Below are 27992 nucleotides of genomic sequence, written 5' to 3'. Positions count from 1 at the left end.
GGGAGATAAACTTGCAAGACTTGGGTGCTCAAATCCTAGCTTGGAGAAGAAGCTACACCTTTTTAGAGAGAAGCTAGAGATTTTGTGTTTATATTGTAGGGTGAATGAAATGAAAGGGTATTGCTAGGTTAGCTTGAACCACAAACCGTAGGTAGAAAGACATTCCTACCCTTACTAATGTTAGGAAGACAAGGGAACAAGAGCACAACTCAAGAAGCACAAGGTACAACTCTTTGACTTAAGTGACTAGTCAAAATCTAGAGAAAATTTAAATTTTGGTCCACTGACTATTGGAGTTGTGTTAATTGCAACACTTGACTTTCAAAAATGTTAATTTAGTACCTTGACTATACAATTTCTATCAATTTTGGTCACGCCGGCCAAATCTCACCGAAAAAATTTAATAGGTCAAATAATGGGGGTATTTTAGTCATTTTACTCATTTTCTTTCTTCTCCGATGAGTTTCTCCATTTCCGGCGACGTCCTTCTCCATTTCCTTGCTCTCAACTTAGGCCATGAATTCAAAAGAAAATCACTACTCTAGAAAGCAGACTTTTCTCTTTTGAAATTTGTTTTTAAATATTCAAATTTGATAATTTTGATAACATAAACTCATTCCGACAAATTAAGTTTAAAGCTGCATTGCAGGTGGAGCTATGTGGGCACGCCACTCTAGCGGCTGCGCATCATCTCTTCGCAAATGGTTTGGTGAGAACTGAGACGGTGGAGTTCACCACACTGTCTGGGGTTTTGACTGCCAGAAAGTTACCCGACGACCAAGCAGCCGACAATAGAGAAAAAAAATTGATTTGAGAGCAAGGAAATGGAGAAAAATGTTGCCGGAAATGGAGAAGAACGTCGTTGGAAATGGAGAAGCTCATCGGAGAAAAAAAAATGGGTAAAATGACTAAAACATCTTCATTATTTGACCTATTAAATTTTTCCGGTGAGATTTGACTGACCATTTGGCTGGCGTGACCAAAATTGATAGAAATTGCATAGTCAAGGTACTAAACTAACATTTTTAAAAGTCAAGTGTTGCAATTAACACAACTCAAATAGTCAGTGGAGCAAAATTGAAATTTTCTCCAAAATCTAGTCCCTCAACTATTGAATTTCAGGATTTTTAAGAATAAATTAACAAAGAGACTAGGATTAACTCTCTAATTAATCCTTGATTAGAGTTTGGATTTACGGGGTGTCACAGGTTGGGTGTGTCCCGTACGATTGTGCGGTTAAATATGAGTCATTGATCTTGCCTAAATCAACATCTAGGATTAAAAATGATTAAAAACGCAGTGGCAATTTGGTCTTTTTGCACCTAGGTCAAATTTATGGTGAGTGATTTTTCTTCTTAAGGTGCGTGATTTTTGTGCTTAAAGTGCGTGGTTTTTGTACTGTGTTGCTTAAGGTGCGTCAATTATTGAAAATTTAAGTGCGTCGATCTAAAGCTTTAGGTGCGTAGTTTTCCTTCTTAAGGTACGTGGTTTGTGTGCTTAAGGTGCGTTAGTTATTGAAACTTAAGGTGCGTTGGCCTAAAGCTTTAGGTGTGTGGTTTTCCTTCTTAAGGTGCGTGATTTTATGCTTAAGGTGCATCAGTCATCGAAACTTAAGGTGCGCCAATTTAAAACATTAGATGTGTGGTTTGTATTCTTAAGGTGCTTTGTTTGTGTGCTTAAGGTACGTGATTTGTGTATTTAAGGTGCGCCATTTTAATGCTTAAGGTTAGCTGCGTCAATTCTACACTTGTGCATCTTTTTGTTTTAACCGCACAATTGCACGGGAAGTTATCTTTACACCTGATCAATTCCATATATATATATATATATATATATATATATATATATATATATATATATAAAGATTCTAGAAAGTACACTACTTTCATCAACTAATCCCTGCCAAGGTGGCAAATTATGTTGTGCAACCGTGTGCACCATGCATGATGCACACGGAATTAGATCCATAATTTTTATATTATAGATTTATAATTATTGAACTTTATATTCACAATTACAAAACTCTATGTTCATAATTTTCAATGTTCATATTCCCAATTGTTGAACTCTGTATTCACAAATCACTAAACTATATGATAATAATTTGATAATTGTATGGTTTAGAAATTATGAATCTATAGTATAGAAATTATGAATCTATAGTTTAGAAATTATGAATCTACAGTATAAAAATTATGAATCTATAGTATAGAAATTATAGATCCAATTCCTTGTACACCTTGCATAGTGCACACGGTTGCACATCATAACGCTCAATCATTATTGTGTGGATCATGGTCTACACAAGTTGTGCGGATCATATTTTGTCTACTTTAAAATAATGTACATTCAGTACAAAAATAATATACATTTAATATATTAAAAATATACTTTTTATTATGGTCACATTACATTGTGTGGACCATAATTGTCCCATAACGCTCCTGCCAAGGTTTAGCCAAAGTTTGTGAAAAATAGACGGAATTCATCTCTAAAGGGTTTCATTTTAAAAAAGAAATGAAGCCTGTAAACAAACAATGAATCCATGGGCATTTGAACCTGAATATCCCGTCATTGAAAAACACATGCGGATAATTATCCAAACAAAATGTACGTATAACAAATTGGGCCAAACTTAGGTGTTATGCTACCAAATTTAAAATAATATTTACAACTCTACATTATTTAAAATATTATTTACATTTTATGATAGCACAATTAAAACATTAATCCACTAATACTATATAAATCTCTAACATCTAATTTTAAACCGAAATGAACAATTCTAGTTTTACATACACATGAACTTAAATTGAGTCCTTATAAATTTGAAATTGAACAAAAAATTAACTATTAAAAAGATGGTCTCCTACCAAAAAAAAAAAAAAAAGATGGTCTCCTTTTTTATTTATTTATTTTTAAATTATAAGGAGGACAACTCCCCACTCAATCTAAACGCATTTCAAGTGCAAAATTCCCACCTTATCAACGGGCAAAAGCTACACACATGAATGAGGTAGAACTTGTATAGTCCACAATATTCTTCAGTCATGACAAAGAACGCCTACCAAGTAATCAATTACCCAGGGCATCATAAGTAGATCTCCTTTGAAAATACATAGTAATAAATTAATACATCAATAAGTAAAAATTAACCCAACAAAATTGTTAACCCGGCATCAATAAAAATAAAATGTTAACTATTAACATCAATCATCAGTTATCATATATTCATATTAAGGAGTTTAAATGATGTTGAATAGAAAACACTTTCAATTTTAAATACATTAATTAATTTAAATCAGGACCTTATAAGTTTTTTTTTTTTTTTAATTTTAAATTAAAACTAAATAATCATTTAATTTCAAACCTAAACATGTGCAGGCCGGGCCAAAATTACACGGCAAATTATGCTGTGAGTACGTGCTCACTTTGCAAAGTGAGCACGGTTTCATATCCATAATTTTTATACTGTAGATTCATAATTTTTATATTGTAGATCCATAATTTCTATTTTATAGATTTATAAAATTTATACTTTAGATTTCAATTGTTGAACTCTGTTTTTCACAAATCAGAGAACTATATGTTCATAATTTGATAACTATACAGTTTAGAAATTATGAATTTATAGTACAGAAATTATGAATATACAGTACAAATATTATGAATCTACAGTATAGAAATTATGAATCTGCAGTATAAAAATTATAAATTTTATGTATAAATTTTATAAATCTATAATATAAAAATTATGGATCTACAATATAAATATTATGAATCTATAATATAAAAATTATGAATCTACAATATAAAAATTATCAATATGAAACCGTGGTGTAGTGGGCACGTGACGTTCCAAATTACACATGCATCTAATAATAATAATAGTAACCTTGCCCATACCCACACGCATTCCTAAGAAAATACTAATACGGCATTAGCAAAAAGGCCTATTGTTCCCACTATGAAGGAAAATGAGTTTGACCAAACAAATAACAACATGAAATTTGTGTATAAAATTGCACAAAAGGACAGATCCAACAACCCCCACCAATCACGTACTCCCATCAAGGCATGAAGTACTGACCCAGAACTGCACAGAACAATCTACCTACTCCTCCCACACCCATTAGCCACAAGCCAATAGCTTATTAACTTCTCTCTAGATTTAGCGGCTTACCATAATTGATTCATAGCATAATTTTAAAAGTTATGACTGGAAATTATTGCGCGAGTTTAAATCAAAATAAAATATATATAAGGAAAAAGTCGAAAGATAATCTTTGTGCAGTTATGTTACATGTGGACTAAAATCTGACTAGTAAACTAATTTTGCTATATAAATGGACTTAAGATTAGTCAAACAAAACTGGGGTTTAAAAAAAAATAAAATTAAAAAGCTATTAAGTATAAACCACCAACTCTTATGGTGCAGAGTGAGTCGCTCAATCTCGCTGTATATATATACCCCAAACATCCCCGCTATTGCCATAAGCCCATAACCTTCTCTCCCTCACTTTGAACTGGTTATCTCTTGTTCCAGATCCAAACTTCATTCAACTCAGGTACGTTAAGATCTAGAACTTGGCATTACTTTCTCGTGTTTATAGAAGTGTTTTCTTTAGTGGGTTGTTTCTCTATGAATTCGAAGCTGTAAAGATCGAACCTTTGATGGGTGGCTTAGGTAGTTTGTATTGATTAATGGTAATGTTTTGTAGGTTGATGCGAAATTAGATCTGTGGGTTTATGCATTAGTGTCTATATTGATTCATATGTTGTGTTGTGACTTGTGAGTGTGCAGATCTGATGGCTCCATTAATGAAGCTTTATTGAAATGTCAAAGATAGGCTTAAGTTTAGTGTGATTTGTGTTTGTAAAAGAAATGAAATTGATGTGAATTAGGATCTTGAATCCAATTAATGATTAAATCTTAAAAGTTTGTGATATGTTTTACATTTGGTTTGGTTACATGAGATAAGAAACTGATCAAAGTTGTGTCCTTATTTGTGAATAGAAAAGGAAGATGGATTCGTTCTTGTTCACCTCAGAGTCTGTGAATGAAGGTCACCCAGACAAGCTGTGTGACCAAGTCTCAGATGCCATTCTTGATGCTTGTTTGGAACAAGATCCAGACAGCAAGGTGGCCTGTGAGACGTGTTCCAAGACGAATATGGTTATGGTGTTTGGAGAGATCACGACGAAGGCGAAGGTGGACTATGAGAAGATAGTTCGTGATACCTGCCGAGGGATTGGGTTTACCTCGCCAGATGTTGGTCTCGACGCTGATAACTGCAAGGTCCTTGTGAACATTGAGCAACAGAGCCCCGACATTGCCCAGGGAGTTCATGGTCATTTCACCAAGAAACCCGAGGAAATTGGAGCTGGTGATCAAGGCCACATGTTTGGTTACGCCACTGATGAAACCCCCGAGCTTATGCCTCTTACTCATGTCCTTGCTACCAAGCTGGGTGCCAAACTCACCGAGGTGAGAAAGAACAAAACTTGCGCGTGGCTGAGGCCTGATGGTAAGACCCAAGTTACAGTTGAGTACAGAAACGAGAATGGTGCTATGATCCCGGTTAGGGTTCACACTGTTCTCATCTCGACCCAACACGATGAGACTGTTACCAACGATCAAATCGCCAAGGATTTGAAAGAACACGTGATCAAGCCTGTGATCCCGGCTAAGTATCTTGATGACAAGACCATCTTCCACCTTAATCCATCAGGCCGCTTTGTGATTGGTGGTCCACACGGAGATGCTGGACTTACTGGCCGCAAGATTATTATCGACACATATGGAGGGTGGGGAGCTCACGGTGGAGGTGCTTTCTCCGGGAAGGATCCTACCAAGGTGGACAGAAGTGGTGCCTACATTGTTAGGCAAGCGGCCAAGAGTGTGGTGGCCTCAGGACTTGCTCGTAGATGTCTAGTGCAGGTTTCATACGCCATTGGTGTGGCAGAACCTCTTTCGGTGTTTGTTGACACTTACAAGACGGGTAAGATTCCAGACAAGGATATATTGGTTCTGATTAAGGAGAACTTCGACTTCAGGCCCGGAATGATCACAATCAACCTCGACTTGAAGAGAGGGGGTAAGTTTAGGTACCAGAAGACTGCTGCATATGGTCACTTTGGCCGCGATGATGCTGACTTCACCTGGGAAACCGTCAAGATCCTCAAGCCCAAAGCTTGAGTTTTTTTTCTGCACCCATTGTTCTCGTTGCAGACCAATAAACGAGCTGAGCACATTTGATAGTGGGGTAGTTAGAGAGAGGATTTTAAGATTTCTCAGTAGTTGTTTTTAGCTTTTCCAGTGTTTATTTGTTTTGAGGCAACAATTAGTGTTTTTGGATTATTGTTTCATTTTAATTAGGTTGAGTTTGTGAAAATGAAGTTTGTGACAGTGCATTCAGTTTGAAGTAATCTCTGTCCTTTTTTTTTCCTTGCTATTTTTCATGGATGAGAAGCACAGATAAATCAGGGCATGGAATCAGTTCCTTCACAGAAAGTGACAGAACAATTCATACATACGCCAACATAAATTCAATTTTGACTGATTTGACCAAGTTAATAAGCTACTTTAATGGGTTGTTTGTGTTAAAAGAAATAGAGAGACAAGGGAGAAAGGGAGAATCATGTCTTCATTCATCTGTATCCCTTCCATTACACATACAATACATATATATAATACCGAGTAATAATGGCATACATAATGACACATTAATATGTCTGTTACAAACGTTACAAAATAATGGCCACCATTAATATTTATAACACTCCCCCTTGGACATTATTTGTCCATAATCTTGCCTCGTTAAAACTTGCTAGGAAAACCCTGTGGGAAAAAACCTAGACAAGAAAAGAGTACAATAGCAAATATATTCATGCCTCATTAAAAACTTCACTAGGAAAACCACGTGGGAAAAACCTAGTTGAAGAAAAGAGTACATGATATATATAAAAACATATATTGTATTTGGTCGCCTCATTAAAAACCTTAACTTGAGAAAACCCTGTGGGAAAAACTTAGTTAAGGGAAAAAGAGTACAACCATAAGCCTTCAGGGCGCAAACCGCATAATCTTTAGGATTTTGGGGTTTGTCCGTTTAAGCAATTATTTTGCAACTTTTCCTCATTGTCATTACTATATCATACTCATGCCTCGTTAAAAACCACACTAGAAAACCCAATGGGAGAAAACTAGTGAGGAAAAGAGTACATGATATTTATGTATTTATGTGTTGCAAATAGTGCGCAATTGTTAGTCTTTTATGACTTAATATTCAGGATTTTACGTTCAATGTTCAATCTTCCGGATTGATTCGAGTAAATGTACTTCCAGTCTCCCCCTGAAGATAACAATCTTCAAGTTCTACATATATTTCAAATTTTGAAGAGATGGATTGGACAAATCTTCTGGATTGTCACTTAGAGTAGTGTACAATAATCTTATGGCTCTTCTAGAGCTAATATAACATTTGTGCAACACAAGTGTTATTGTCCTCATTTTGAACATTTAGGGAAATTCATTGTATAACCAGTTTGGACTTGGCATTGCGGGGATCAAACAAAACAGCCAGTACCCAAGTAGCCTATTAAAACCATATCATGGTTTCTTACATAAATGTCATGTCTTTGTATCTCGAAGATACCGGAGGATATGTTAATCATTATTCAAGTACTTCATTTGTAGGGGGGGCACTAGATTTTGCTAGCAATTTTATCGCAAATATGTTGGGGTTATGGAACTTCTGGTTCTATAATGGTGCTCCAATGATAATGAAGTAAGGGACTTCGAGTCCAAAAAGGTTCCTTATCTACTTCAAGAGATTATTAGGCAACCTTTAGTTTGATAAAAACATGACACTTATATGCATATAGACATATGAAAAAGCATTTTTAGATGTAGGCTGACTGGTGTATATAAAAAAAAACTGTAAAGAAAAACTCGATCTTCAAGTCGAGATAATACTTATAGCTTTCACAAGCTTTTTGTTTCAAAAGTCTCAGTCTTTAAACATGAACTGACATCATCAAGCTCTTTATATCTTTCATTGATGTTTACACCATCAATCTTGACTGAGATAATAAATAATAAATAAGTTCATTATCAACCCTTTATCGAGCACACAATGGTACATATTATTCCTTCAATGAGGATATTAACTCCATTCGCAACCCTTTAAAGAGTAAATAATGACACATAATAATACTTAAATAAATCCTTATTTCGAGAATTATGAATCCATCCAGGATTTCTCAAAATAAATTTAACTGCATATCTAAATTTATTATTCTGCCAATTGTATTATGTTGCGGAACTTAATGCCATTTACCGTGGGAAAGTATATTTGATTAAAATCAATTAAGGGTCTCTGCGTGAACCCATAGGCTACAAACTCGCTTCATCACCTCATTATTCTTATTTCTCTTTCATGCACACACCCATATGTAACCTTCAGGGTTAACGCTCAAATGGTGCATTATTATAAAGAGAATTATCCATTTTAGCGAGTTCAGCTATGCCTTAATTGCTCCTTTATACGTTAAATAGTCATGACACTTCCGGTGCCTAACTCTGGATCCAGATTATTATCATATAACGGAGCAATTTGTAATGGCAATTGTGTTGTCGACAACTATAACCTTTTTATAAATGTCTCCCACATTTGTAAAAGTAATGGCAATTTCTAAAACAACCAGATTCTATACATTTCCCAAAGATATTTTGATCTGGTCGTTCCGCATCCCTAGTATTGTGTTTGTTTGGTGCACCTATAAATTGACTAGGGTTTCTCGTCATCTGGACGAGCGTCTTCAGGACTAAAATATTCAATGCTATTTCAAGAGTGACAATATTTTTATACTAGATCTAGTATAATGATTCTTATTTCTTACACTGATGGATCTCCTATACTTCTGGTATCAAGGAGTATCGATATATTTGGTCCAAACTGGGGAAGGTATATGGGACCTAGTCACTCTTTTATGATTAGTATGACCAATATATGTATTTAGCAGATTATTTGCTAATATCGCAAGTAGATTATCTTTTGAACTTCCAGTTCAGTCTAACTAGTACATGGATTTAAATAATGAAGATATTTTCATTCTATGAAATTTCTTGGCATTCTATTAAATTTGAACTCTTATCTCCCCCTAATGCCGAGAAGCAATCTTCATTAATTAAGTATGCAGTCAGCGTACCTAAGGATATATATTGGTCTCCTATCATGTGCTCTTGGTATTAGCTGATCAAGAGACAGAGGGTTCTTTGGTAGCCTTTTTAGAGGTACGCTGTGGTGGTGATGTATTTGAAATAGACTGCGCACTATAAATAATAACGCAGATAGGGAAATGTTTATTTTTAAACCATGTACTAGGCATAACAATCCTTGAGGGATTGGTTTGTGATATGCAATGAGTTAGATTTGGATTTAGAACAAAAGTATATCCCCAAAACAGATAATTCAGTAATTTTTCCTTCACACATGCTCTATAAAGTACTCATGTGGATAAGAAATTGTAATATCTAACTCATTATGTTTGCCCTAAGAGACCCAATTGGTCATGCCGTAATTTAAAAAATGGGTCTCTAAAAAAAATAAAGATTATCACAACAAAATAAGTTGTCAAATGTATCCGGGTTGGACTTCCATTTGGAAGGTTGTGAGTTCGAGCCTCAGTGGAGGCGTTATTGGCTCTTTGTGTTTCAATAGGTTGAGAAAGAATATGAACAGATACTACAATACTACAATGTAATAGAGCTAGTAGCATTCAAAAAAAATCACAAGTGGCATATAAAATCAGATAGGGCAAGCATACACATTGAACAAAATGATTGAAACATTCGATAATCTTAGGGAGATTAAATGCCAAATATTAGCAATTTATTTGCTTCAGGCAAACCAGCATGGTGTGACTCACTTTTAGCTGTTAAGCACATAACATTTTTGCATAGTAGCATTGCATTAAAAAATAGAAGTTGCAGACTTCATTCATGAGTCATTAGTCATCCAAAAATCAATCTCATCAGGGGTCTTCCAGACCTTATTAGATAAATAGCCCAATGACACATTGTCAAGTATGGAAGGTTTAAAGCTCAAAGAGTATATTTCCACGAAAGTTAAGTGTTGTTGTCTTTTAAAAAATCGACGACACTCAAAGCACTTAGTATAATTTTGTCATGTACTACTACTGGAGTACTATGTGACTATCATAGATGACAATGTTTAAAATAGTTTTGGTCATGTACTTCTACTGGAGTACAATGAATTCATGTACCATCCGGAAGGTAACATCCGGGAGGTAAAATTAGGGAAGTAAAAACTAAGTAGTAAAATCTGGGAGGTGAACTTTGAGAAGTAAAATTCAATAATTAGCTTTCCAGATAACCAAGAATTAATTGTTCGGATCATGCATTGTATGCATTGGGGGATCATAATGATATTATAGACTCATGGTAATCCTTCAGGGATTGACTTAGGGTTTATGGATCCTCTCCGGTCAAATATGCATAATAGAGGGCTTACGACAAAGGGTGACAATAAAAACTAGTGCTCTTAGTGGTTACCTTCTGGGCAAAACTATATTAAAAATTAGGCACAATCATCTTGTTTAAATACTGAAATTTGAAATTTATTTCAATGTCAAAGATTCATGTGAAACAATGCTATAATAAATTAGCACAACCAACAATCTTGAATTTGGACAAATAACAATTGATGACTTTTAATATCAGTACCAAGTCAATTTTACATTTGGGAAATTTGTCCTGGTGCTATTATCATATATCATTGTAGCAACAAATTTGCCTTCCGGGAAAAGCTATATTCAATATTTATGCTATATATCACAATATTTAGACTCATATCAAGATCAAACTAAGGTTTAGCAACGACAGGTGCAACCTAACAATGAAAGACCTTATTGAGAATTCATACTATTGTCTCACATATAAGTTGTGTGATAAATCTCAACCCTTATGGCCTATAGCAAATAATTAATTGCCAACAAGAGAAATAACAAATTCTCTTATATGAGCCTAATCGAGAGATTACATGCTAAATATTGTCAATTTAAAATAAGCATATTCAATATGTGATATAATTGTCCCTTGTGTCATGGACACCAAAAAATCTCAATTAAGTCATGCACATCCACTTTAAACAAAGAGTATCATGTGTGGTACACACAATGCATGACATGAAAAAAAAGAGATTCTATTAATTCATAAATTAGAAAATAAATTAGAGAATAAAATGAGAGAAGTACCATTCGCCAAAGGATAACGAGCACATGTTTCACTGCCGGGCCCATTCATTCCTATTTCGGGGAGTCAAAACCAGCACTTTTCCAAGCAAGCTCTCATTTTATCTCATAGTTTCATACAAGTATGAAAACATCACAAAAATAGCAAGATATACAAGCTGAAATCGGTGAAAATTTTCAGAATTTTGACTTGGATTGCAGAATTTTCTGGGTAAAAAACGGTAACACATTTTGACACAAAATTTTGCAGGTATGTAGTTCAGTAAGTCTAGAACATACATAAAAATTTTCATGTCAATCCAAGGTGTGGAAGTATTTTTTCTGAAATTTTTCCCAACACTGCTCCAGGCAGAAAAATAATTGGCATGACACTGCCAGAACTTTACGGAATTTTTCTGGAACAACCAAAGCATATTTTTGAGAAATTCTTTTTAAAGATATCAAATATCATAAGTCTAGGTTCTCCAGAAAAAAAATTTCAGGCCAAATGAAGTTCAACAAGTATTTTTCACGAATTTAGTGTTCAAATTGCGCCGATCAAAAATTTTTATGGCAACGATTACTATGTGTGAAGATCATTCTTTCTAGACACCATAAAAACACCAGATATACAATATATGGAGTAATCACGTCAAGTAAGCATATCGCAATATTTCATGTACCAGTCATAATGCTCTAAAGGACATGGCATTCATAGTTGTTAAGAAAATAAACAGATCCCACTTTTTTGAAGAAAAACCTTTGACAACAAAGAGGGAAGATACACCCTTCAGCAATTATTTGTTTACTTCAGAGCTCTCTATTGTCAAGTTTTCAGAGATCCTAAAAGTTTGTTGCTGAAACATAGGATATGAACATTGACACACAATGATGCATACACATGAATTACAAACATCTCTTGCAGAGTTGGTAAGTAGTAGCTGCTCTAGATCATTCGATGATGCTCACAAATGGTTCGCAATGGGCCACCACAAGATTAAAATAATTAATAAATAGAGATGGATAATGCTTTAGATGATTCGCAATTAAGGGGATATACCATCACACACCATAAATTACATGAGAATATATGCAGAGCATATGAAATCAAGTAGAAACACTAGCAAATAGCTTTTCAGAATTTCTATCCATAACCTTGGAATTTTCAATAGGTTAAGAGAAGAGTTACCAACGCGTGGGTTTCGATCCGCAGCGTACGAAGCCGTTTAGCAGTTACAATCGTCAAAACATGTATTTCATGTGATTGAGATGCAGACAGATTGAATAGTCATAGAAACAGATAAACCAACAATTTCAAAAATATTCATATATAGATGAATCTAAAACCCTATGACTTAAAAGGTCAGAAATTGGAATGTTTAACCTGGGGGTTTCCATTGTTGGTGTGTCAATAGAGCTTCAGTATGCCTCATCATCTCGGTCACTCACCATTCATCGTCTCTCACGAACGATCGGACGTCGCAGTCCGAGACCAGATTGGCCTTCTCTTCTCGGCGATCCAAACAAGACTTGATTGGTCTTCGCAGCTGGCAATTGGCCTTCGACGAACGGAGGTCTCCGGGAGTCAATGTGCCGCCGGTCGCTTTCTACCGAACATCTCCGTAACGTCTCCGATAATCATTGGGTAGAGCATCACTGCTGATAACGTGTTAAAAGAAATAGAGAGACAAGGGAGAAAGGGAGAATCATGTCTTCATTCATCTGTATCCCTTCCATTACACATACAATACATATATATAATACCGAGTAATAATGGCATACATAATGACACATTAATATGTCTGTTACAAACGTTACAAAATAATGGCCACCATTAATATTTATAACAGTTTGATGGTAGATATGAATTGCATTGCAATCACAATTTTTTGCCCATCCCAATTATAATGTTTGATTGGAGGGAATTATAATTTCACATAATTGCAATTTCCTCCTTTTGTTGAATTACAATTCATGGGATAAAATCCCATGAATTGCAATTCCATTGGATTGTAAAAAAATGAAAAATGGATGAAATGACATTACTACCCTATTCATCCCTACAAAATAACATAAGAGTAGTCTTTGATTAGTTTATTAACTTTAATTATGAAATTATCATTTTACTCATTATTCCTAACATTAATATCTCTTGTGAACATCTTCCTTGCCCCTTTTTATTTTTGTTTTCATAACAACAATAATAATGTTTTTCTTTTTTTTTTTTTTTTATTATTATCACTAGATCTTTTACTTGCGCAAATAAAATAATGCATAAAATGATAGTCTAAACACTTAGTCTAAAAATGATAGTCTAAATAAAATAGTTTGGTTTAAATTTCTCTAATTCTTCTTAGGGTCTGTTTGGTTTCCCTTGCCGGAAGAAACCAGAGAGAACTTCTCCCTAGTTTCCCTCGCCGGAAACACCGGGGCGAGGGAAACCAGAGAGACTTCTCTCTGGTTTCGTCAGTATTCTTTTTTTTTAATTAATTTTTATAATTTTTTAATAATTAATATTATTTGATTTTAAAAATAAATTTTATTATAATTTTTTTAAACAAAATAATTAATTATATAAAATGGTTAATTATATAATTCTATCTCATTTTCCAGAAAATGAGCCAAACACACAAAGACTGTTTTCTGTCGTGGTGCCAAACGCAAGAAAGGAAAATGTTTTCCAGAAAATGAGTCATTTTCCGGAAAACATTTTCCAGAACTCATTTTCTTGCTTTCCAAACGGACCATTAATTCTCTTTTGGGTAGCATAGTCATCTTCAGTACATGTCCTCTTTTTTTTTTTTTTTTTTTTTTTTTTATTGGTAGTGTGATATGTGCAATTGAGTTACTGGTAGCATGGATGGATTCATCATGCAATGAGATTATGGTGTAGGAAGTTTTAGATTTGCCTTGTTGTATATATGATGGGATCTTAGTTGTACTATTAACTCTTTATCTTACAAGAACCTATTGGTATTTGGTAGTAGTAGTTTTTTCCCTACATGTTTCATGCATTGTGAGATGTGCGTGGTAGGTTATCATGTGAACAAAATATTAATATTTATTATATTTGTATAAAATACTTGGTAAATAAATATTTATTATATTTGTTAAATAAATATATATAACATATTTTGTATTATAACGTTGATATTTAATTACAAGATAATGTGAAAAGAAGACAATGGACAATGTAGTAAATATAATAAATTAAAAAATTTGAAGGTATGAATCGTAGAAAATAAATATAATATAACTAATGAAATTATATCTCGTTTTAAATATTTTATAATGAATAATTTTTTTAAATAAAGGCATTATAGACATCTAATTCTAAATTAATGAAATGCATATGTATTATTTTTTGTTGTAACTACTACTTTATTTCTACAATCTATCTACAATTTTAATAAAACCGAATATTGTTAGATCCTTAACTGGAACAAAAAAAAAATGTCGGTAAGCCACATGCTCAACAAAATTGTACTTTGCGCTTTCTAATTGTACAATGCCAACTTAAATTCCTAATATAACCTTTTTCTTCTAAATTATACCAAACTTTCACTGTTAAACTTAACAATTCTGTCAAAAGAATATAGCGGTGGCAAATTTGAAGTTTCTGTAAAATTAAATGGCAATTACTAGGACTCAGTTTCCGTAGCCCTTCTCCTCCACTTTACCGCGATGAAGACTGCCAGCCGCCTTACTAGGACTCAGATTCCATAGCCCTTCTCCTCCGGTTTACCGCGATGAAGACTGTCCGCGCCTGAGCCTCCTTTCATCGGAAGGAAGAAGAATCACACACCTCCGGTTTACCGCGATGAAGACTGCCCGCGCCTGAGCCTCCTTTCACCTAGGTCTTCATCGTATTTTCACTAGAAATCCCAATTTCGAAAAACCCTTGCCCGAGCCACAGCTCATGATTCTAGAGCTACCAGGAAACAAGTAGAGGTACTCCGGCATATAATTGCCGTCGGTTGGTTTTCTTGCTTTTTCATTGTGTTTTTCAATCTAATTGTCGTCTGTTGGTTTTCTTGCTTTTTCATTGTGTTTTTCAATCTTTCAATGTTTCAGGTGGGGTCTAAAGTCATTTTTGTTGTTCTTGGTGGTTCTGTTATTAGATAGCATATGATCTAAAAGAAAAGATTGTACAATAAATTAGCCGATGAGGACAATGAGTTTAGGGAAATAGCCTATTGTTCATGAGAATTACAGGCAGAAGAGAAGCTGGGTTTCATGATTTGGCATCTCTGTTTCATGTAAGTATCTCTTACTCTCTTTTAGAAGATAATGAGATTAGGAAAATAGTCTATTGTTGTAGCTATTCATATGAATATAAGATATTCTGTCCCATAAATTATTATATTATACTGTTTCAATTTGGTTGCTGACAGTTATTTTACGGTTCTTTATTTGATAACTCAAGGATTTTATGATACTTTGATTTAAGTATTTATTGTTAATTTAATGGTACTATTTGTAATTTGATTCGAGGTTAATATAATCTAGCACATGGTGAAAGTATACTATTTAAGCTTCTCTAGAGTTTCAAATATCCACAATTTATTAGGATCATGGTGAAAGTGATCTATGTTGGGATTCCAGAGACCTTTTCCTTCTTTCTTTGTTCTCTGTGTCCCCAATGTAGAAGGCAATTGCTGAAGCAAAATAAGAATTTATGCATCCCATGCATAACTTTTTAAGCTTCTTTGGATTTTGAAATAAACACAATTTCCCTAGATTATGGTGACAGTGCTGTAAGTATAAGATTGACTTTGTCGAATTTGAAACACTGACTCTGGGGTTATTGCCTCCCTCCTCTACAAGATTGTTAAATGATTGATCATTCATAAATTTTCTGTTTTCCCTTATCGTGTTGCTTCTTTCAAGTTGGCTTATGTTTGTTATCTTGGGAATTAATATACAAATTGTGCTGGAAAGGCAGTCAGGTTTCACTTGCTCTATAAGTTCTCTGCCATCTTTAACTTTTGATTGTCTCATTCTCTTCCCGGTATGAAGGTCTATGTTACTGATAAGAAAGAGTTAATAATGGAGCCATCATTCAAATGTGCAGGCAATCCTAATGTCACTATTGTTGGTAAAGCATTTGGGTTGAAAGCAACTGCTCAAGTTTTGCACTTCTCTAAATGTTTTATATTTTATTCTTTTTCTTTTTGTAAAAGGTTTATATTTTATTCTATGTCTTTATAAACATATAACCTATTAATGTATATTTCAGGTTGTAGATCTACAGATCTTTGTAGTATGCATCACCTTGAAACCTTTGGTCCATAGCTTTCCATGTTTTGTCAATAATTATTCCGCATTATGTAACCCTTTTTTGTGTGTAATACTAAAAAAAAAAATTTATTCTTTTATAAATGCCACAAAATAAAAGGATTAGAAATGTCATCATCAACTTCAAAAACTAATGTTTTCATCAATTATTAGTTATTTTGTACTTTTTTTTTGTTGAAATATCATCATATAATCAAGTTTTAATGCTTTGTTGCTAGGCTCATTAGACCGGACAAGAAATCAATTAGTATTTTGAAATTTTATTTCCAATTTCCTTATCATTTATATTACAATAAACATGCACCAATATTATTCTTTTGGACAAATTAAAAATCTATTGCGATGCCGATTATATTATGAACATTTATTCTAATGTATAGTGATATTCTTTATTTATTTGTTTTAACTTTATGCATTGGGCATTGATTAATTCGCGCAAAGCGCGTGATATCACTAGTAATTCAATAAGAGTAATAAAGTGGCGTACATATTATTCATTAATAATAATGAAATCATTGATTTTTTTTTTAATTTACATTCGTTGTTGAGACAAATTGTTTTGAGAGTTTGTCAACGACAATCGTTACAAATCCGGCCAATAGAGGATGATAATAAATAATTCAAAATATATAGTTACAATAGATAGTGTTATAATGATATACGGAGTAGTAAAAATTAACTTACAAATTTCTTTGGAAGTTTTAATGCATTGATAAAATTCTGATGTGTAAACTTATTCAATTAGAGCCAGTGGGATGTCAACATTGTCAATTCGTTAGAAAATGGTCCTACCGTTTTAGAGTCCAGGTGTAATTGTATTTATGATCAACAACTTTGTAGTTAGGTCGCACAAGCCTGACAATGATGTAAGAACAATTTTGTCCGATAAAAAAAATAGTATAATATTTGTAAAGTAATGTACAATTGTACCATTATAAAAATACATACAAAAAAATATTAATACCATAACGACCTAAATTATACCAATAATATAAAAGTATAATTAAAATATTAAGTTCTGTTATGATCTAAATAATCAAAAGAAGATTAATTAAACGAAAAAAAATGTAACCTAAATTTGTTTGTTTGTTTGTTTGTTTTTTAAATGCATAAAAATCAAATGATTTTAAAAGTTCTTGATTTATAATCTTTGATGCTTAACTTTGAATGTTAGGTATTTAGCCGGACTAATTATTTGAACAAAGTTTATGTTAAATTTTATATTATATATATTTTTTAGAGTAAAAGACATTTTTGGTCCTAAACTTATAGTGACATGGACAATTTTGGTCCTTTATAAAAAAAAAATCAGACAATTTGTGGACACTCTTATTGTGACGAGGACAATTTTGGTCCTCCGTCACTCTTCCTGTTAGATGTCTCGTTTGAAAGGGGTATTTGCGTCTTTTAATCCTATCTCCTTCTTCATCATCTGATCTGCTTCTTTACTTACGCAAGTCACCCACCATGGAGCTCATGTAATGGTGGTATGGCTAAGCTTACAGGAAAAAAAAAATGCCCGAATCGGAGTGTAAAGCTCATAGCTTTGAAGCTTTGAGTCTTCTCTGCCATTGAAGAAGCTTTGTTTCTAGGGGGAAACTTTTTTTTGTTTTTTTGTGCTTTTGTTTCTCCTAGATCTCTATTGCACTTGAGATTTGGTATTGGGTTCTGGGGATTATTTTTTTTTCTCAGGTTTCTTGCATTTGCAGATAATAGGAATAAAGTATAATAGCAATAACTTGAGGGGAAAAGTGTTCTTGAAGTTTCTAGGTTTGGGTCTGCAATTTCTTCCTCCTTAGTGCCCCCAGATGCGGCCAAGTTCAAGAAAGGTAGCGGCTTTGTGAGCAATGAACCGGTTTTTATTCTGGATACGAGGAGTCCTAGCCCCTCTACTTCTACCTCCGCTTCCTCATCCACCCTCAGCGGCGGCGGCGGCAACAGCGGGTATAAAACAACAAGTCTAGTGGCTCCTTCCATCGCCACTACCATTCAAACTATGGAGGCTAATCCAGTCGGCATAGGCTCCGGCCATAAAGAGAAGTGCGTGGAAGAGCTTCACCCTGCGCTGGAGTGGAGCGAGGGTCCTGAAAATTTTGATCTTGGAATGGAAGACTGGGAGTGTTTGTTGGCTGAATCCGACGGATTGGACCAGTATCTTCTCCGGTGGATTTCCGGCGACGTGGAAGACCCATCTTTAAGCTTGAAGCAGCTGCTGCAAGGAGGGAATCCAAGTGAGATCCCATTGCAATGTGGGGTTTGGGGCTTCTGATCAAAGCTGTATCCAAATTCTCTCTCATCTCTATTATCTCACGTCTCTCTCTTCTCTAGATTTAATTATACACACCAACATATACATAAGCACGGAAGAGATTTAATTATACACACCAACATATACATAAGCACTGCCGTCCCCCACCATCTTGGTCTCCATCCTCCGACGACCAACACCACACTAGCAGCAAGTGGATCCGGTAAAGAATGAACAACGACGAACAACAGCATCTCCGATGACCTTTGATCTTGGTTTTCCGGCGATGGATGACTGCCGTAAGTAAAGAAGCAGAGCAGATGATGATGAAGGAGGTAGGATGAAAAAACGCAAATACCCCTTCTCAAACAGGGAATTTAACGGGAAGAGTGACGGAGGACCAAAATTGTCCTTGTCAGAGTAAGAGTGTCCACACATTGTCTGATTTTTTTATAAAGGACCAAAATTGTCCATGTCACTATAAGTCTAGGACCAAAAATGTCTTTTACTATATTTTTAAAATATATTTTAATCGTAGTATATGTTGTACAATTATGCCAACTCTAATTGAAATGTGGTTCGAACCTAAGACATTTCTTAATGAGTAAGTTAAAAATAATAAATAGTTAACGGAATATTCCGTTACTAAAGTTTATACTAACAGAATTTAAGTTATTTTAGGAAAGAAAATAATATAATAGAGGATAAATAAGAAAAATCATTAAAAATACTAAAATCAAAATAAATGAACTATTCATTTTAAGAAAATAATACTACCAACATTTTTTTTTATTCCAGTTAAAGGCCTAACATTATTGGCTCTTATTAGAATTGTATGTATAGATGTATAGATGTAGATTACATAAATAAATAAAAATTGTAAAAATAATTTAAGAATTAATAAACTAGCACAATATATTTATGCCCTTATATTTCATTTAAACAACTAATTTATCAAACCACTTTATTATAACCAACTAATACTATCAGTGAAACCAATTAACCCAACTAACTTAGTCAACTATTAGCCATTTTTGCAACCAACTAATACTATCGATCAAAATAGTGTTAACCCAACTAACTTGGTCCATTATCAGCCATTTGCCAAGAAAAAACATGGCGGATTACAGTAGTTGATAACAGCAATAGTACATGTATGATGTTTTTATAACATTGAATGACACACTGCTTTCCCACTAAGAGTGCAACCACAGCCTGTCATGCAGTCTCTCTTCTCCTGCACCGAACATCTCATCAACCCTCTCGCCATCTCGATAGAAATGAAAAGTTGGCGTGTACCGGATGTTCAGAGTAGTCTCTGGACAAGCGTCGATATCAGCATACACGAACGAGAGTTTAGAGAACTTGTTACTCAACTCATAGAATGCGGGAAGCATCTGGCTGCAAACACCACACCTGAAAATGATCAACTGCCTTATTTCAGTGCAGATAATTAGCAGCAGACAATCAGCTTAAAATTGTTTCCTTGTTCTTTTAAGCTCTACTTTTGAAACAAAGACCACTATAATTCTATAAACATAAGAAGAAATCACCATTTATTCAAACAGGATATCCGTGTTCAAAGATTTATATCCTGAATATAGCGGGATGTGCTATCAATGTTAAACCCCTAACATATTTTGAGAGTCTAGTTTAACGAGGCCACATCACTCGTTCACTCCTCAAACCACCAGAAGACTAGGAGGTGAGGTGCAAGCTCATAGGAAATATTCCATTGCAAATCATTAGCCATCAGAAGAATTTTTTAAATTGAGAGAAAATTCCAGATTGCAGACAGCCCATATTCAAGTTTTTTTTTTTTTTTTTTTTTTTTGAGTGACGAGAGAAACCCACAGCCACTATAGAGGGTGTGCACTAGGTAAACACCCCGTCTTGTGACCCTAGCGGGCAAAAGATCACAAGGAGGTAAACTAGCTTAGATTGCCCATAGTTGACGGGCTCAAACCAAGAAGGCCAATAGGCCAGCAAAGGATCACAAGAAGATAAACCAACCTAGGTTATCCTCACTTATCCATAACTAACTAGCTCAAACCAAGAAAGCCAACCGCCTCACCAAAATCCTAGTACATTTTGAAGGTCTGGTTGGGGCCATATCACTCTACACTCCACACCGGCACAACCCACCACAGACTAGGTGGAGGAGATGCAAATTCAATGGATATACTAACTCCAATGCAGAATCATTAAGCATCAGAAGAATTTCCCAATTTTAGACATAAAATTCAGATTGGATATCCATATTCAAGGAGTTATCCCCAGAGGACAGAGCAATTAGCACTTTTAAATTGAGCTTATAACATATTTACACAACAAAAAATTGTGAGGAAAAAAAAAAAAACTACCTTCAACAAATCAGGTCAAGGCCAGTATAAAACATTGTTCTAAAGAAGAGAACGAACAAATTACCTTCCCTTTCCTCTAAACAAACTTCATTTTAGATCTTTCTAGCAGAATTCATCTAAATTCAAGTTCAACTGAAGCTTTGATTTTAGCATTGAAAGCAAAGCACATATAATAAGCTTTATGGAAGTTCAGAACATACCAAGTTGCGCCATAGTTAATAACGGCCTGCAAGAACAGTTTTCGAATTGGAATTCAGCACACTTATGCATCTAGGGTCATATGAATCTGTGGGCAGACACATGCATATGCAGATATACAAGAAGATGGATAAAATTCAAAAGTTGAGGGGAAGAATATATACTGACTGGGGTTTTAGAAGTGCTGATTTGGTGAAAGATGTCCTTTAGGTTATCATCACCAGTGGCTATAACAAGGTTTCCAGGTTGAGTACTGCATGGATTTTCCTTGTGTTCTTTGTCATTCTGCTCCATTTTTGCTTCCCCTTCTGTGTTCTAATCTTTTTATCTTCTCTACAGGACTATCCCTCAACCCCCAGCTTATGTTATGACCACTACAAATTTGGTGAAAAAAATATATTGACAAAAATTTGTTAGGATGCTCAAAACATGAAAAAGGTAGATACTTCTAGCTTTTCATAAAATTTTGTATAACTTCAATATAGAGATATGATAAAAATATCCAAGGTACCCCAAATTGTCCTAATTCAACGAGACTAGTTGCAACTTGCATAACCCTGCTACAAATTCTACTTGGGAGTAGCAGGTTGCTCCATGATACTTTCGGAAGTCATTTTTAAGATTTTCAAACGAACCCTAAATCTTGAAAAACTGAAAACATGAAAGTTGTATATGGTTCTTCATTTAGTTTTTCATAAGATCTTGAATAACTTCAATCCGATTTTATATAGAGATGCAACACAAAATACTGAAAATTCGCCAAATTGTCCTAATTCAAGACGAGACTAGTTGCAACTTGCATCACCTTGCCACTAAACCTATTTCTCCTACCAGAATTCTACCTTAAGAGTAGCAACATAAGACTTCCAAAAATCATTTTTCAGGTTTCCAAACATACCTTCAATCTTAAAAAACTCAAAACATAAAAGTTGTAAATGTTCTTCTTTTAGCTTTCCATAAAATCTTGAATAACTTCAATCCGATTTCATATGAAAGATACGACAAAAATACTAAAGATACCCCAAATTGTCCTAGACTCCTAGTTCAATGAGACTAGTTGCAACTTGCATCACCCCGCCACTAAACCCGTTGCTCCTACCAGAATCCTTCCTAGGAGTGGCAGGTTGCTCCATGAGACTTCCACAACTCACCACAAGTCCTCTTGTACCTCCAAAAACAACTCAAAATGCTACTTCAATTTTGGCCTCAGACCAATACCCATTTGAATTGTTACAAGATGTTGTAGTTGTGACTATGCATCAAGATTGAAGCCAAACAAAGTATTACTGTCACACATATTAGGGGTGAGCAAACGGAGTCAGTTACGTAACCAACCGAAAAACCAATTGAAATTTTTTACCATCATAACCGACCGAAGGTGGTCCCGGTCAGTTACCCAAAAACCGAAAAAATAACAAATAATTCCACAATTAATAATTAAAAACTCTAATGTTTGCAATACTACAGTAGACAAAATGTTTTAAACCCAGTGTCCAGTAAATTAATATGTTTTGAATTGAAACTTACAATGATGATAGAAACATTGTCCAGTACCCAGGATTAGAAACAATGTAGAGCTGTCATGAATTTAAACTTACAGTGATGATAGTTTTAAGAACAATTATGTTTTAACAATGATACAAATAAAGAAAATGTAGCAAAATTAGTAGCAGCAGTCAGCAGAAGCAGAAATAGTAGTAAAATCAAAAAATTAAACTAAAGAAAAAAATAATTAAACTAAACATGAACTAACCAAATATGTACAAATTTACCTTGACTCCTTGAGGAGGAAACGGAGGAGTTGGCGAGTTGCAGTCGTTGAGCCCCGTACGGTCGCCGCTGAGTCGTTGCGTGGGTAGGGTCGTAGTGAGGTCTGACTGTTTGGCGTCTGCGGATGTGAAGAACGAGGGCAGAGGGAGTGACCAGAGTGCCGCCAAGGGCGGAGGGCGTGAGGCGGTGAGAGACGAGGGAGAAAGAGATGAGAAATGAGGGCGGAATCCGGCGGAAGAGTGGAGAAGGTGAGAAGCGAGGAAGGAATGAAGGATAGGCAAATTATACCATGTGGTGGTACTTTGGTCCAAAATAGAGGAAATTTCAATTTTGTTAGGTGTTGTTAATTTCAGTTCTCCATTTTTTAAGTGTTAATTTAGTATTTTGATTATGTAATTTTTTTTCAATTTTGATTATTGCGGTCAAATTGTCAATCAAATTTCGTCAAAAAATATTAATGGTTAAAAAATTGAAGGTATTTTAATTTTTTGCATGTTTTTTTTGTCCTCCCCATTTTTTTGCCGAATCTATGGAAATTCTTCGAAGAAGATGGTGATCCGGTCCAAGTTTGCAAACAGTTGTGTAGGCACTTCTTTTCGTATTCCTTAAGGTTCATGGTGGTGTTGTACCATGTTTTCCTCGATTCTGACATTTTAATGTCGGAAAGTGTCCTAAACTCATCTCCTTCTCCAAAATCCACCAGATTGTTCCTGACGTAGTCGCCGGACCAGTCCGCCTCGTTCCACTGCTTCACGAACTTAGGCCGGAACCCTTCCAGATTCGACGAATTTCCACAGATCTGGCAAAAAATGGGAAGGAAAAAAAACATGCAAAAAGACTAAAATACCCTCATTTTTTTAACCATTAATATTTTCCGACGAAACTTGGCTGACAATTTGGCCGGAGTGACCAAAATTAAAAAAAATTACATATTCAAGATACTAAATTGACACTTTTAAAAGTCGAGGACTGAAATTAACAAGACTCCTATAGTTATAGGACTAAAATTGAAATTTTCTCGTCCAAAATATTACTCCTTATACATATATACATAAAATATTACTCCGTATACATATATATACATGACAAAATATACTAAGTGCAAATACATCAGATATTATAAACATTTTATATGTCTACATTTAACATATTCTGTATATTGTATGTGTCTACAGTTAACCTATTATGTATCTACACTTAACAATTTAAATTTATATATATGCAGTTATCATGTTACGTGTTTGTAATTATCATGTGATGTGTCCCCGATTTATTTACAAAAATAATTAATTGTAAATACAAAATATGCCAGCTGCAAACATATAATATTTGAACCAAAATTCACAAATGTAACATGAACCCATGTCCATTGTATAACAATTGAAGGATAGGATGATTCTGGCAAAGGTCCCCACAGTTGTGCAGACGACGGTCCAAAACAATATCGCGAATATTATGCGTAAAAATAATGTACGTTATATTTTAAAATAATGGCCATTATGTTTTACAATAATGTACATTATATTTTAGAGTAATGAAACATCTAGGGTAATATAATGTACATTATGTTTTAAAATAATATACATTATGAGTTATAAAAATGTATATCGTAGCTGGGCGCACAAAAAATAAAATTAAACAAAACGATTTCGTTTTTAGAACATGGTTCACACAGCTGTGTGGACCACAATTCATGCAATAACTACTGGATTATTGTCTATTAAGTTTTGTTGAGCTATTATATATTTCGATTGGACTAAATATTACGGAGTATTTGTTATGGGCTATTAGCATACTAGCGGCAACACGGCAATTTATATCCTACACCACAGCGCGTGTTGCACTGTGCGCCCAGATGCAAAACAACATCGTTTTAATTTATTTATTTATTTTTTTTTTTGAAATTTCCCGCCCCAGTGTATGACAGTTAATTTTTCTTTAAAAAAAACTCCTGTTCAAAAATGTACATAATGTTATACTAGAATATACATAATTGTATACATGAATGTACATAATTATATAACAAAATATACATACTCTTTTTAAAAGATAATACACATAATCTAACATAATACATAATAAACATAAACTTTTAACATAATACACATCAACTCTTAACATCGGATGTACATAATTGTATAAAAAGAATGTACATAATTGTATAAAAAATATACATAACTGTATGAACAAATATACATAATTGTATGAACAAATATACATAATTGTGTGAGCAAATAATAATCACAGCCAACTTCCTACCGCGCCTCCCAAAACGACGTCGTTTTGGAAAGCGCGCGGCGCATAGTGTTACGCACGCCGTGGTATAGGGTATAACGATTGCGGCAACACACGGAGTATTTGTTATGGGCTATTAGCATACTAGCGGCAAGACTATTGTTTTGGACTATATATGTGTGTTAGTTATTAATCACCGACCAATAACCACCGAATAATCAAAATTAGTTATTGATTATCAGGAGGTTAACTCGTATCACTCCTACATTATAATATCACATAAGTGTGTGCCCGTGCGGTCGTGCATGTTTTTAAAACAAAATACAGGTGACTTTTCAGGTATTTCACTGCTTTATATTATATAGAGCTATAAATAAATGAAAACCATTGTTTCAACAAATTAAAGCTGTCAGATACTTCTTGTCAGACAATATATTTGAACATCCCTCTTTCAGTTGCAATAAAGTAAAACTACATTTCAATTATAATAATGGATATTCTTCATTCATATTAATGGTTTCTCTATTTCTCTTTCTAATCTTTCCCCCATCATCCTCCATAGTCACATGAGAGAGATACTATCATCAACACTTTCCCCCAAGACGTCCGACTTGCAGATATACAAGTCGCTTTTGGTTGCATATTCGGCCCCGCCCCATCGGGAAAGCTCAGTGTATTGGGATGGCGATCAGGAAGGAGTGGTGGGGATGTAATACTCAGGCTCGGTCCACGTTAGAGAACGCACCTGGATGGAAACTCTTGCACAACGCTTCGGCAGCTGCTTCTACCCGCGATAGATCCTGCATAAACGCCAAAACTACTGGCATTAAACGTGTTAAGAGTCCCACATCTATAAAATAAGAGAGAACATATGGGTTTATAAGGCCATGGGTTAGACTAGTTAATTGGTGGGATTCAATCTTTTAGCGTGGTTTGGCCCATGGGCTATATCTTAAATTATAACAAAACGCAACTTCCAACTACAAACTCCATAACCAATATCATATCCCTAGCCACAATACTTGCCTTTCCTTCAAATCTGATCACGAGATGGCCATGCCTAGATTCTCGATAGCCACCTGGTTGTCCATACAATAGGGGAATCGATTAAATAGTTTATTTTCAGTTTTGTTTTCAATAACGCTATAGAAACGTCCTTACCAATGTAAATGTCAGGAAATTGAAGACACAGCTTCGATAGAGGTTGAGCAACTTCCACCTGCATTATATTGCGGGTTAACTTCAAAAGTGGGCTGTTGCCTTATTACTCGGCACAACCATTTGTTAAACACTAAAAACCTCGAAGCCTTTTTAGGTGAAAATAGTCATTTATAGGTGGATACTGGCAGTAGTGTATTTGAGTATTTTACAAAATCGGGAAACTGCATATAAATATTAAATATCAAGCATTGATTCATGAAAGAAACGAGGAATTTTACTATAACTCACATCAAAAAGAGTCGTTTCCAAGCACTTGGATACAAATGGCTCGGCCAATTCAAGGAGACCTTGAGATTTTGTCAATTTAATTAAACAATCCCATTGCTCATCCAGTTCAGTAACATTTGTTGCATTCAGAATGATCACATTATGGCACTTGATCTGCACAAGAGAATAAAAATATAAAATACTTGATGATATCCAACTTTACGGCAAGAAAAAAATTATTTCCCCAGTGAAAGAAACAACACAACATTGAAGGCACACAATTACAAAGAAAAACTGCAAAACTAGCCACAGATGATCCGCACAGGAGATGGGAAAAAACTAGTTAGAGAAAATTCAATCATGAAGAGACCTAAGTACCCTATAAATTTTTTTAAATAATAAAATAATTAAAAAAAAAAAACCACACAAACACACACACACACTGCATTGCTGGGTAAAAAAAATCATGTGCAACTAAACCGTAATGAACACCAGTATCAGAAAAACATAATCATCTTATCAGAAACGGTGGCCTACATACCAAAGGCACCTCCAGCTGTTCATGATGCAACAATTCTGTAATACCCTCTGGCAACTGTGCCATCTGAAGAAAGAAAAAGAAAAAAAAAAAAAAAAACCATTTCAGTTACTCAAAGTAATCATCATGCCACCAACTTCAAATCACGTAAAATCCTATGTCAGTAGATCTATCCCATAAGTTTCATGTCTTACATAAGCATACGTTCTGTTAATATTTTCCTATCTGCATGATTATAAATAACTTTTTATTATAATGTGTTACAAGACAAAAATGAAGTATCGTAAATTCAATATTTGGCAGAGAGATGATATGAAGTAGATATGAAGAGTGCATTAAAATATAATTTGAAGCTCATTTCAAGCCTTCGTTTGGTGCAACCTCATTCTTATCCCCAGTGCATTTTCCACCAATTATGCGCCTGAGATATTCTTCAAATTCTTCATCAGGAGCCTGCAGCCAGAGTATGGAATAGGATAATAAATAAATATTTTATTGCAGCCAGAGTATGCCACTGTTCAAGTGAGTCCACCCCTTCCCATGGGGCCGTGTGGACATATCTGGTCCATTAAAAGGTAGAGATCAATGGTCAGATCTGGTCCATTATCAACTGTGCAACTACTAGATCTGTCCACACAGACTCATGGGAAGGGGTGGA

At 34.6% G+C, this 27992-nt stretch overlaps 3 protein-coding genes and 1 long non-coding RNA gene across 11 annotated transcripts in view; 2 read left to right on the top strand and 2 right to left on the bottom strand.

Moving 5' to 3' along the window:
- The first annotated feature begins 4461 nt into the window (after nucleotides 1-4461).
- Nucleotides 4462-6395, top strand: LOC109163668 (S-adenosylmethionine synthase 2-like). Its single transcript, XM_019312425.1, has 2 exons — nucleotides 4462-4568; nucleotides 5018-6395. The coding sequence occupies exon 2, from the start codon at nucleotides 5027-5029 to the stop codon at nucleotides 6197-6199; it is 1173 nt and encodes a 390-aa protein (XP_019167970.1). The 5' UTR covers nucleotides 4462-4568; nucleotides 5018-5026; the 3' UTR covers nucleotides 6200-6395.
- A 5609-nt stretch (nucleotides 6396-12004) lies between these two features.
- Nucleotides 12005-23224, bottom strand: LOC109163643 (thioredoxin-like 3-3). Of its 4 annotated transcripts, none has more exons than XR_002051312.1 (5): nucleotides 23136-23224; nucleotides 21532-21737; nucleotides 21366-21391; nucleotides 19931-20218; nucleotides 12005-12016 (listed from the first exon to the last, which is right to left on the bottom strand). XR_002051312.1 is itself a non-coding variant. In XM_019312394.1 (5 exons), exons 3-5 carry the CDS (start codon nucleotides 21655-21657, stop codon nucleotides 19999-20001), a joined length of 372 nt encoding a protein of 123 aa, XP_019167939.1. In that variant the 5' UTR covers nucleotides 21658-21737; nucleotides 22384-22615; nucleotides 23136-23186; the 3' UTR covers nucleotides 19851-19998. The 4 variants fall into 4 exon arrangements, 3 of the variants coding, with proteins under 3 accessions (XP_019167939.1, XP_019167937.1, XP_019167938.1); XM_019312394.1 differs by lacking the exon at nucleotides 12005-12016 and adding an exon at nucleotides 22384-22615 and having other exon boundaries at nucleotides 19851-20218; nucleotides 23136-23186; XM_019312392.1 differs by lacking the exon at nucleotides 12005-12016 and having other exon boundaries at nucleotides 19851-20218.
- Nucleotides 14935-16601, top strand: LOC109163644. 2 transcript variants are annotated; one of them, XR_002051314.1, is made up of 4 exons: nucleotides 14935-15207; nucleotides 15331-15515; nucleotides 16331-16386; nucleotides 16496-16601. It is a non-coding gene; the product is annotated as an uncharacterized LOC109163644 (long non-coding RNA). The 2 variants fall into 2 exon arrangements; XR_002051313.1 differs by having other exon boundaries at nucleotides 14938-15207; nucleotides 16331-16546.
- A 2476-nt stretch (nucleotides 23225-25700) lies between the features above and the next one.
- The window catches only part of LOC109163642 (FAD synthase-like), a 30312-nt gene continuing 28020 nt past the window's right edge, over nucleotides 25701-27992 (bottom strand). For 3 of the 4 annotated variants that reach the window (XM_019312388.1, XM_019312390.1, XM_019312389.1), the window contains exons 12-17: nucleotides 27716-27787; nucleotides 27338-27400; nucleotides 26818-26970; nucleotides 26530-26587; nucleotides 26352-26447; nucleotides 25701-26201 (exon numbers count right to left, since the gene is read on the bottom strand). In XM_019312388.1, the coding sequence (XP_019167933.1) occupies nucleotides 26101-26201; nucleotides 26352-26447; nucleotides 26530-26587; nucleotides 26818-26970; nucleotides 27338-27400; nucleotides 27716-27787 (543 nt within the window). In that variant the 3' untranslated portion in view covers nucleotides 25701-26100. The remainder of the gene's footprint in view (nucleotides 26202-26351; nucleotides 26448-26529; nucleotides 26588-26817; nucleotides 26971-27337; nucleotides 27401-27715; nucleotides 27788-27992) is intronic. The other variant, XM_019312387.1, reaches the window with a different exon arrangement.

The sequence above is a fragment of the Ipomoea nil genome, unplaced genomic scaffold (assembly GCF_001879475.1).
Source record: "Ipomoea nil cultivar Tokyo-kokei standard unplaced genomic scaffold, Asagao_1.1 scaffold3030, whole genome shotgun sequence".
In the NCBI taxonomy this organism is placed as follows: Eukaryota; Viridiplantae; Streptophyta; class Magnoliopsida; order Solanales; family Convolvulaceae; genus Ipomoea; species Ipomoea nil.
Note: the sequence above shows the minus strand (reverse complement) of the source record. Positions and strands in the feature narration are given on the sequence as shown.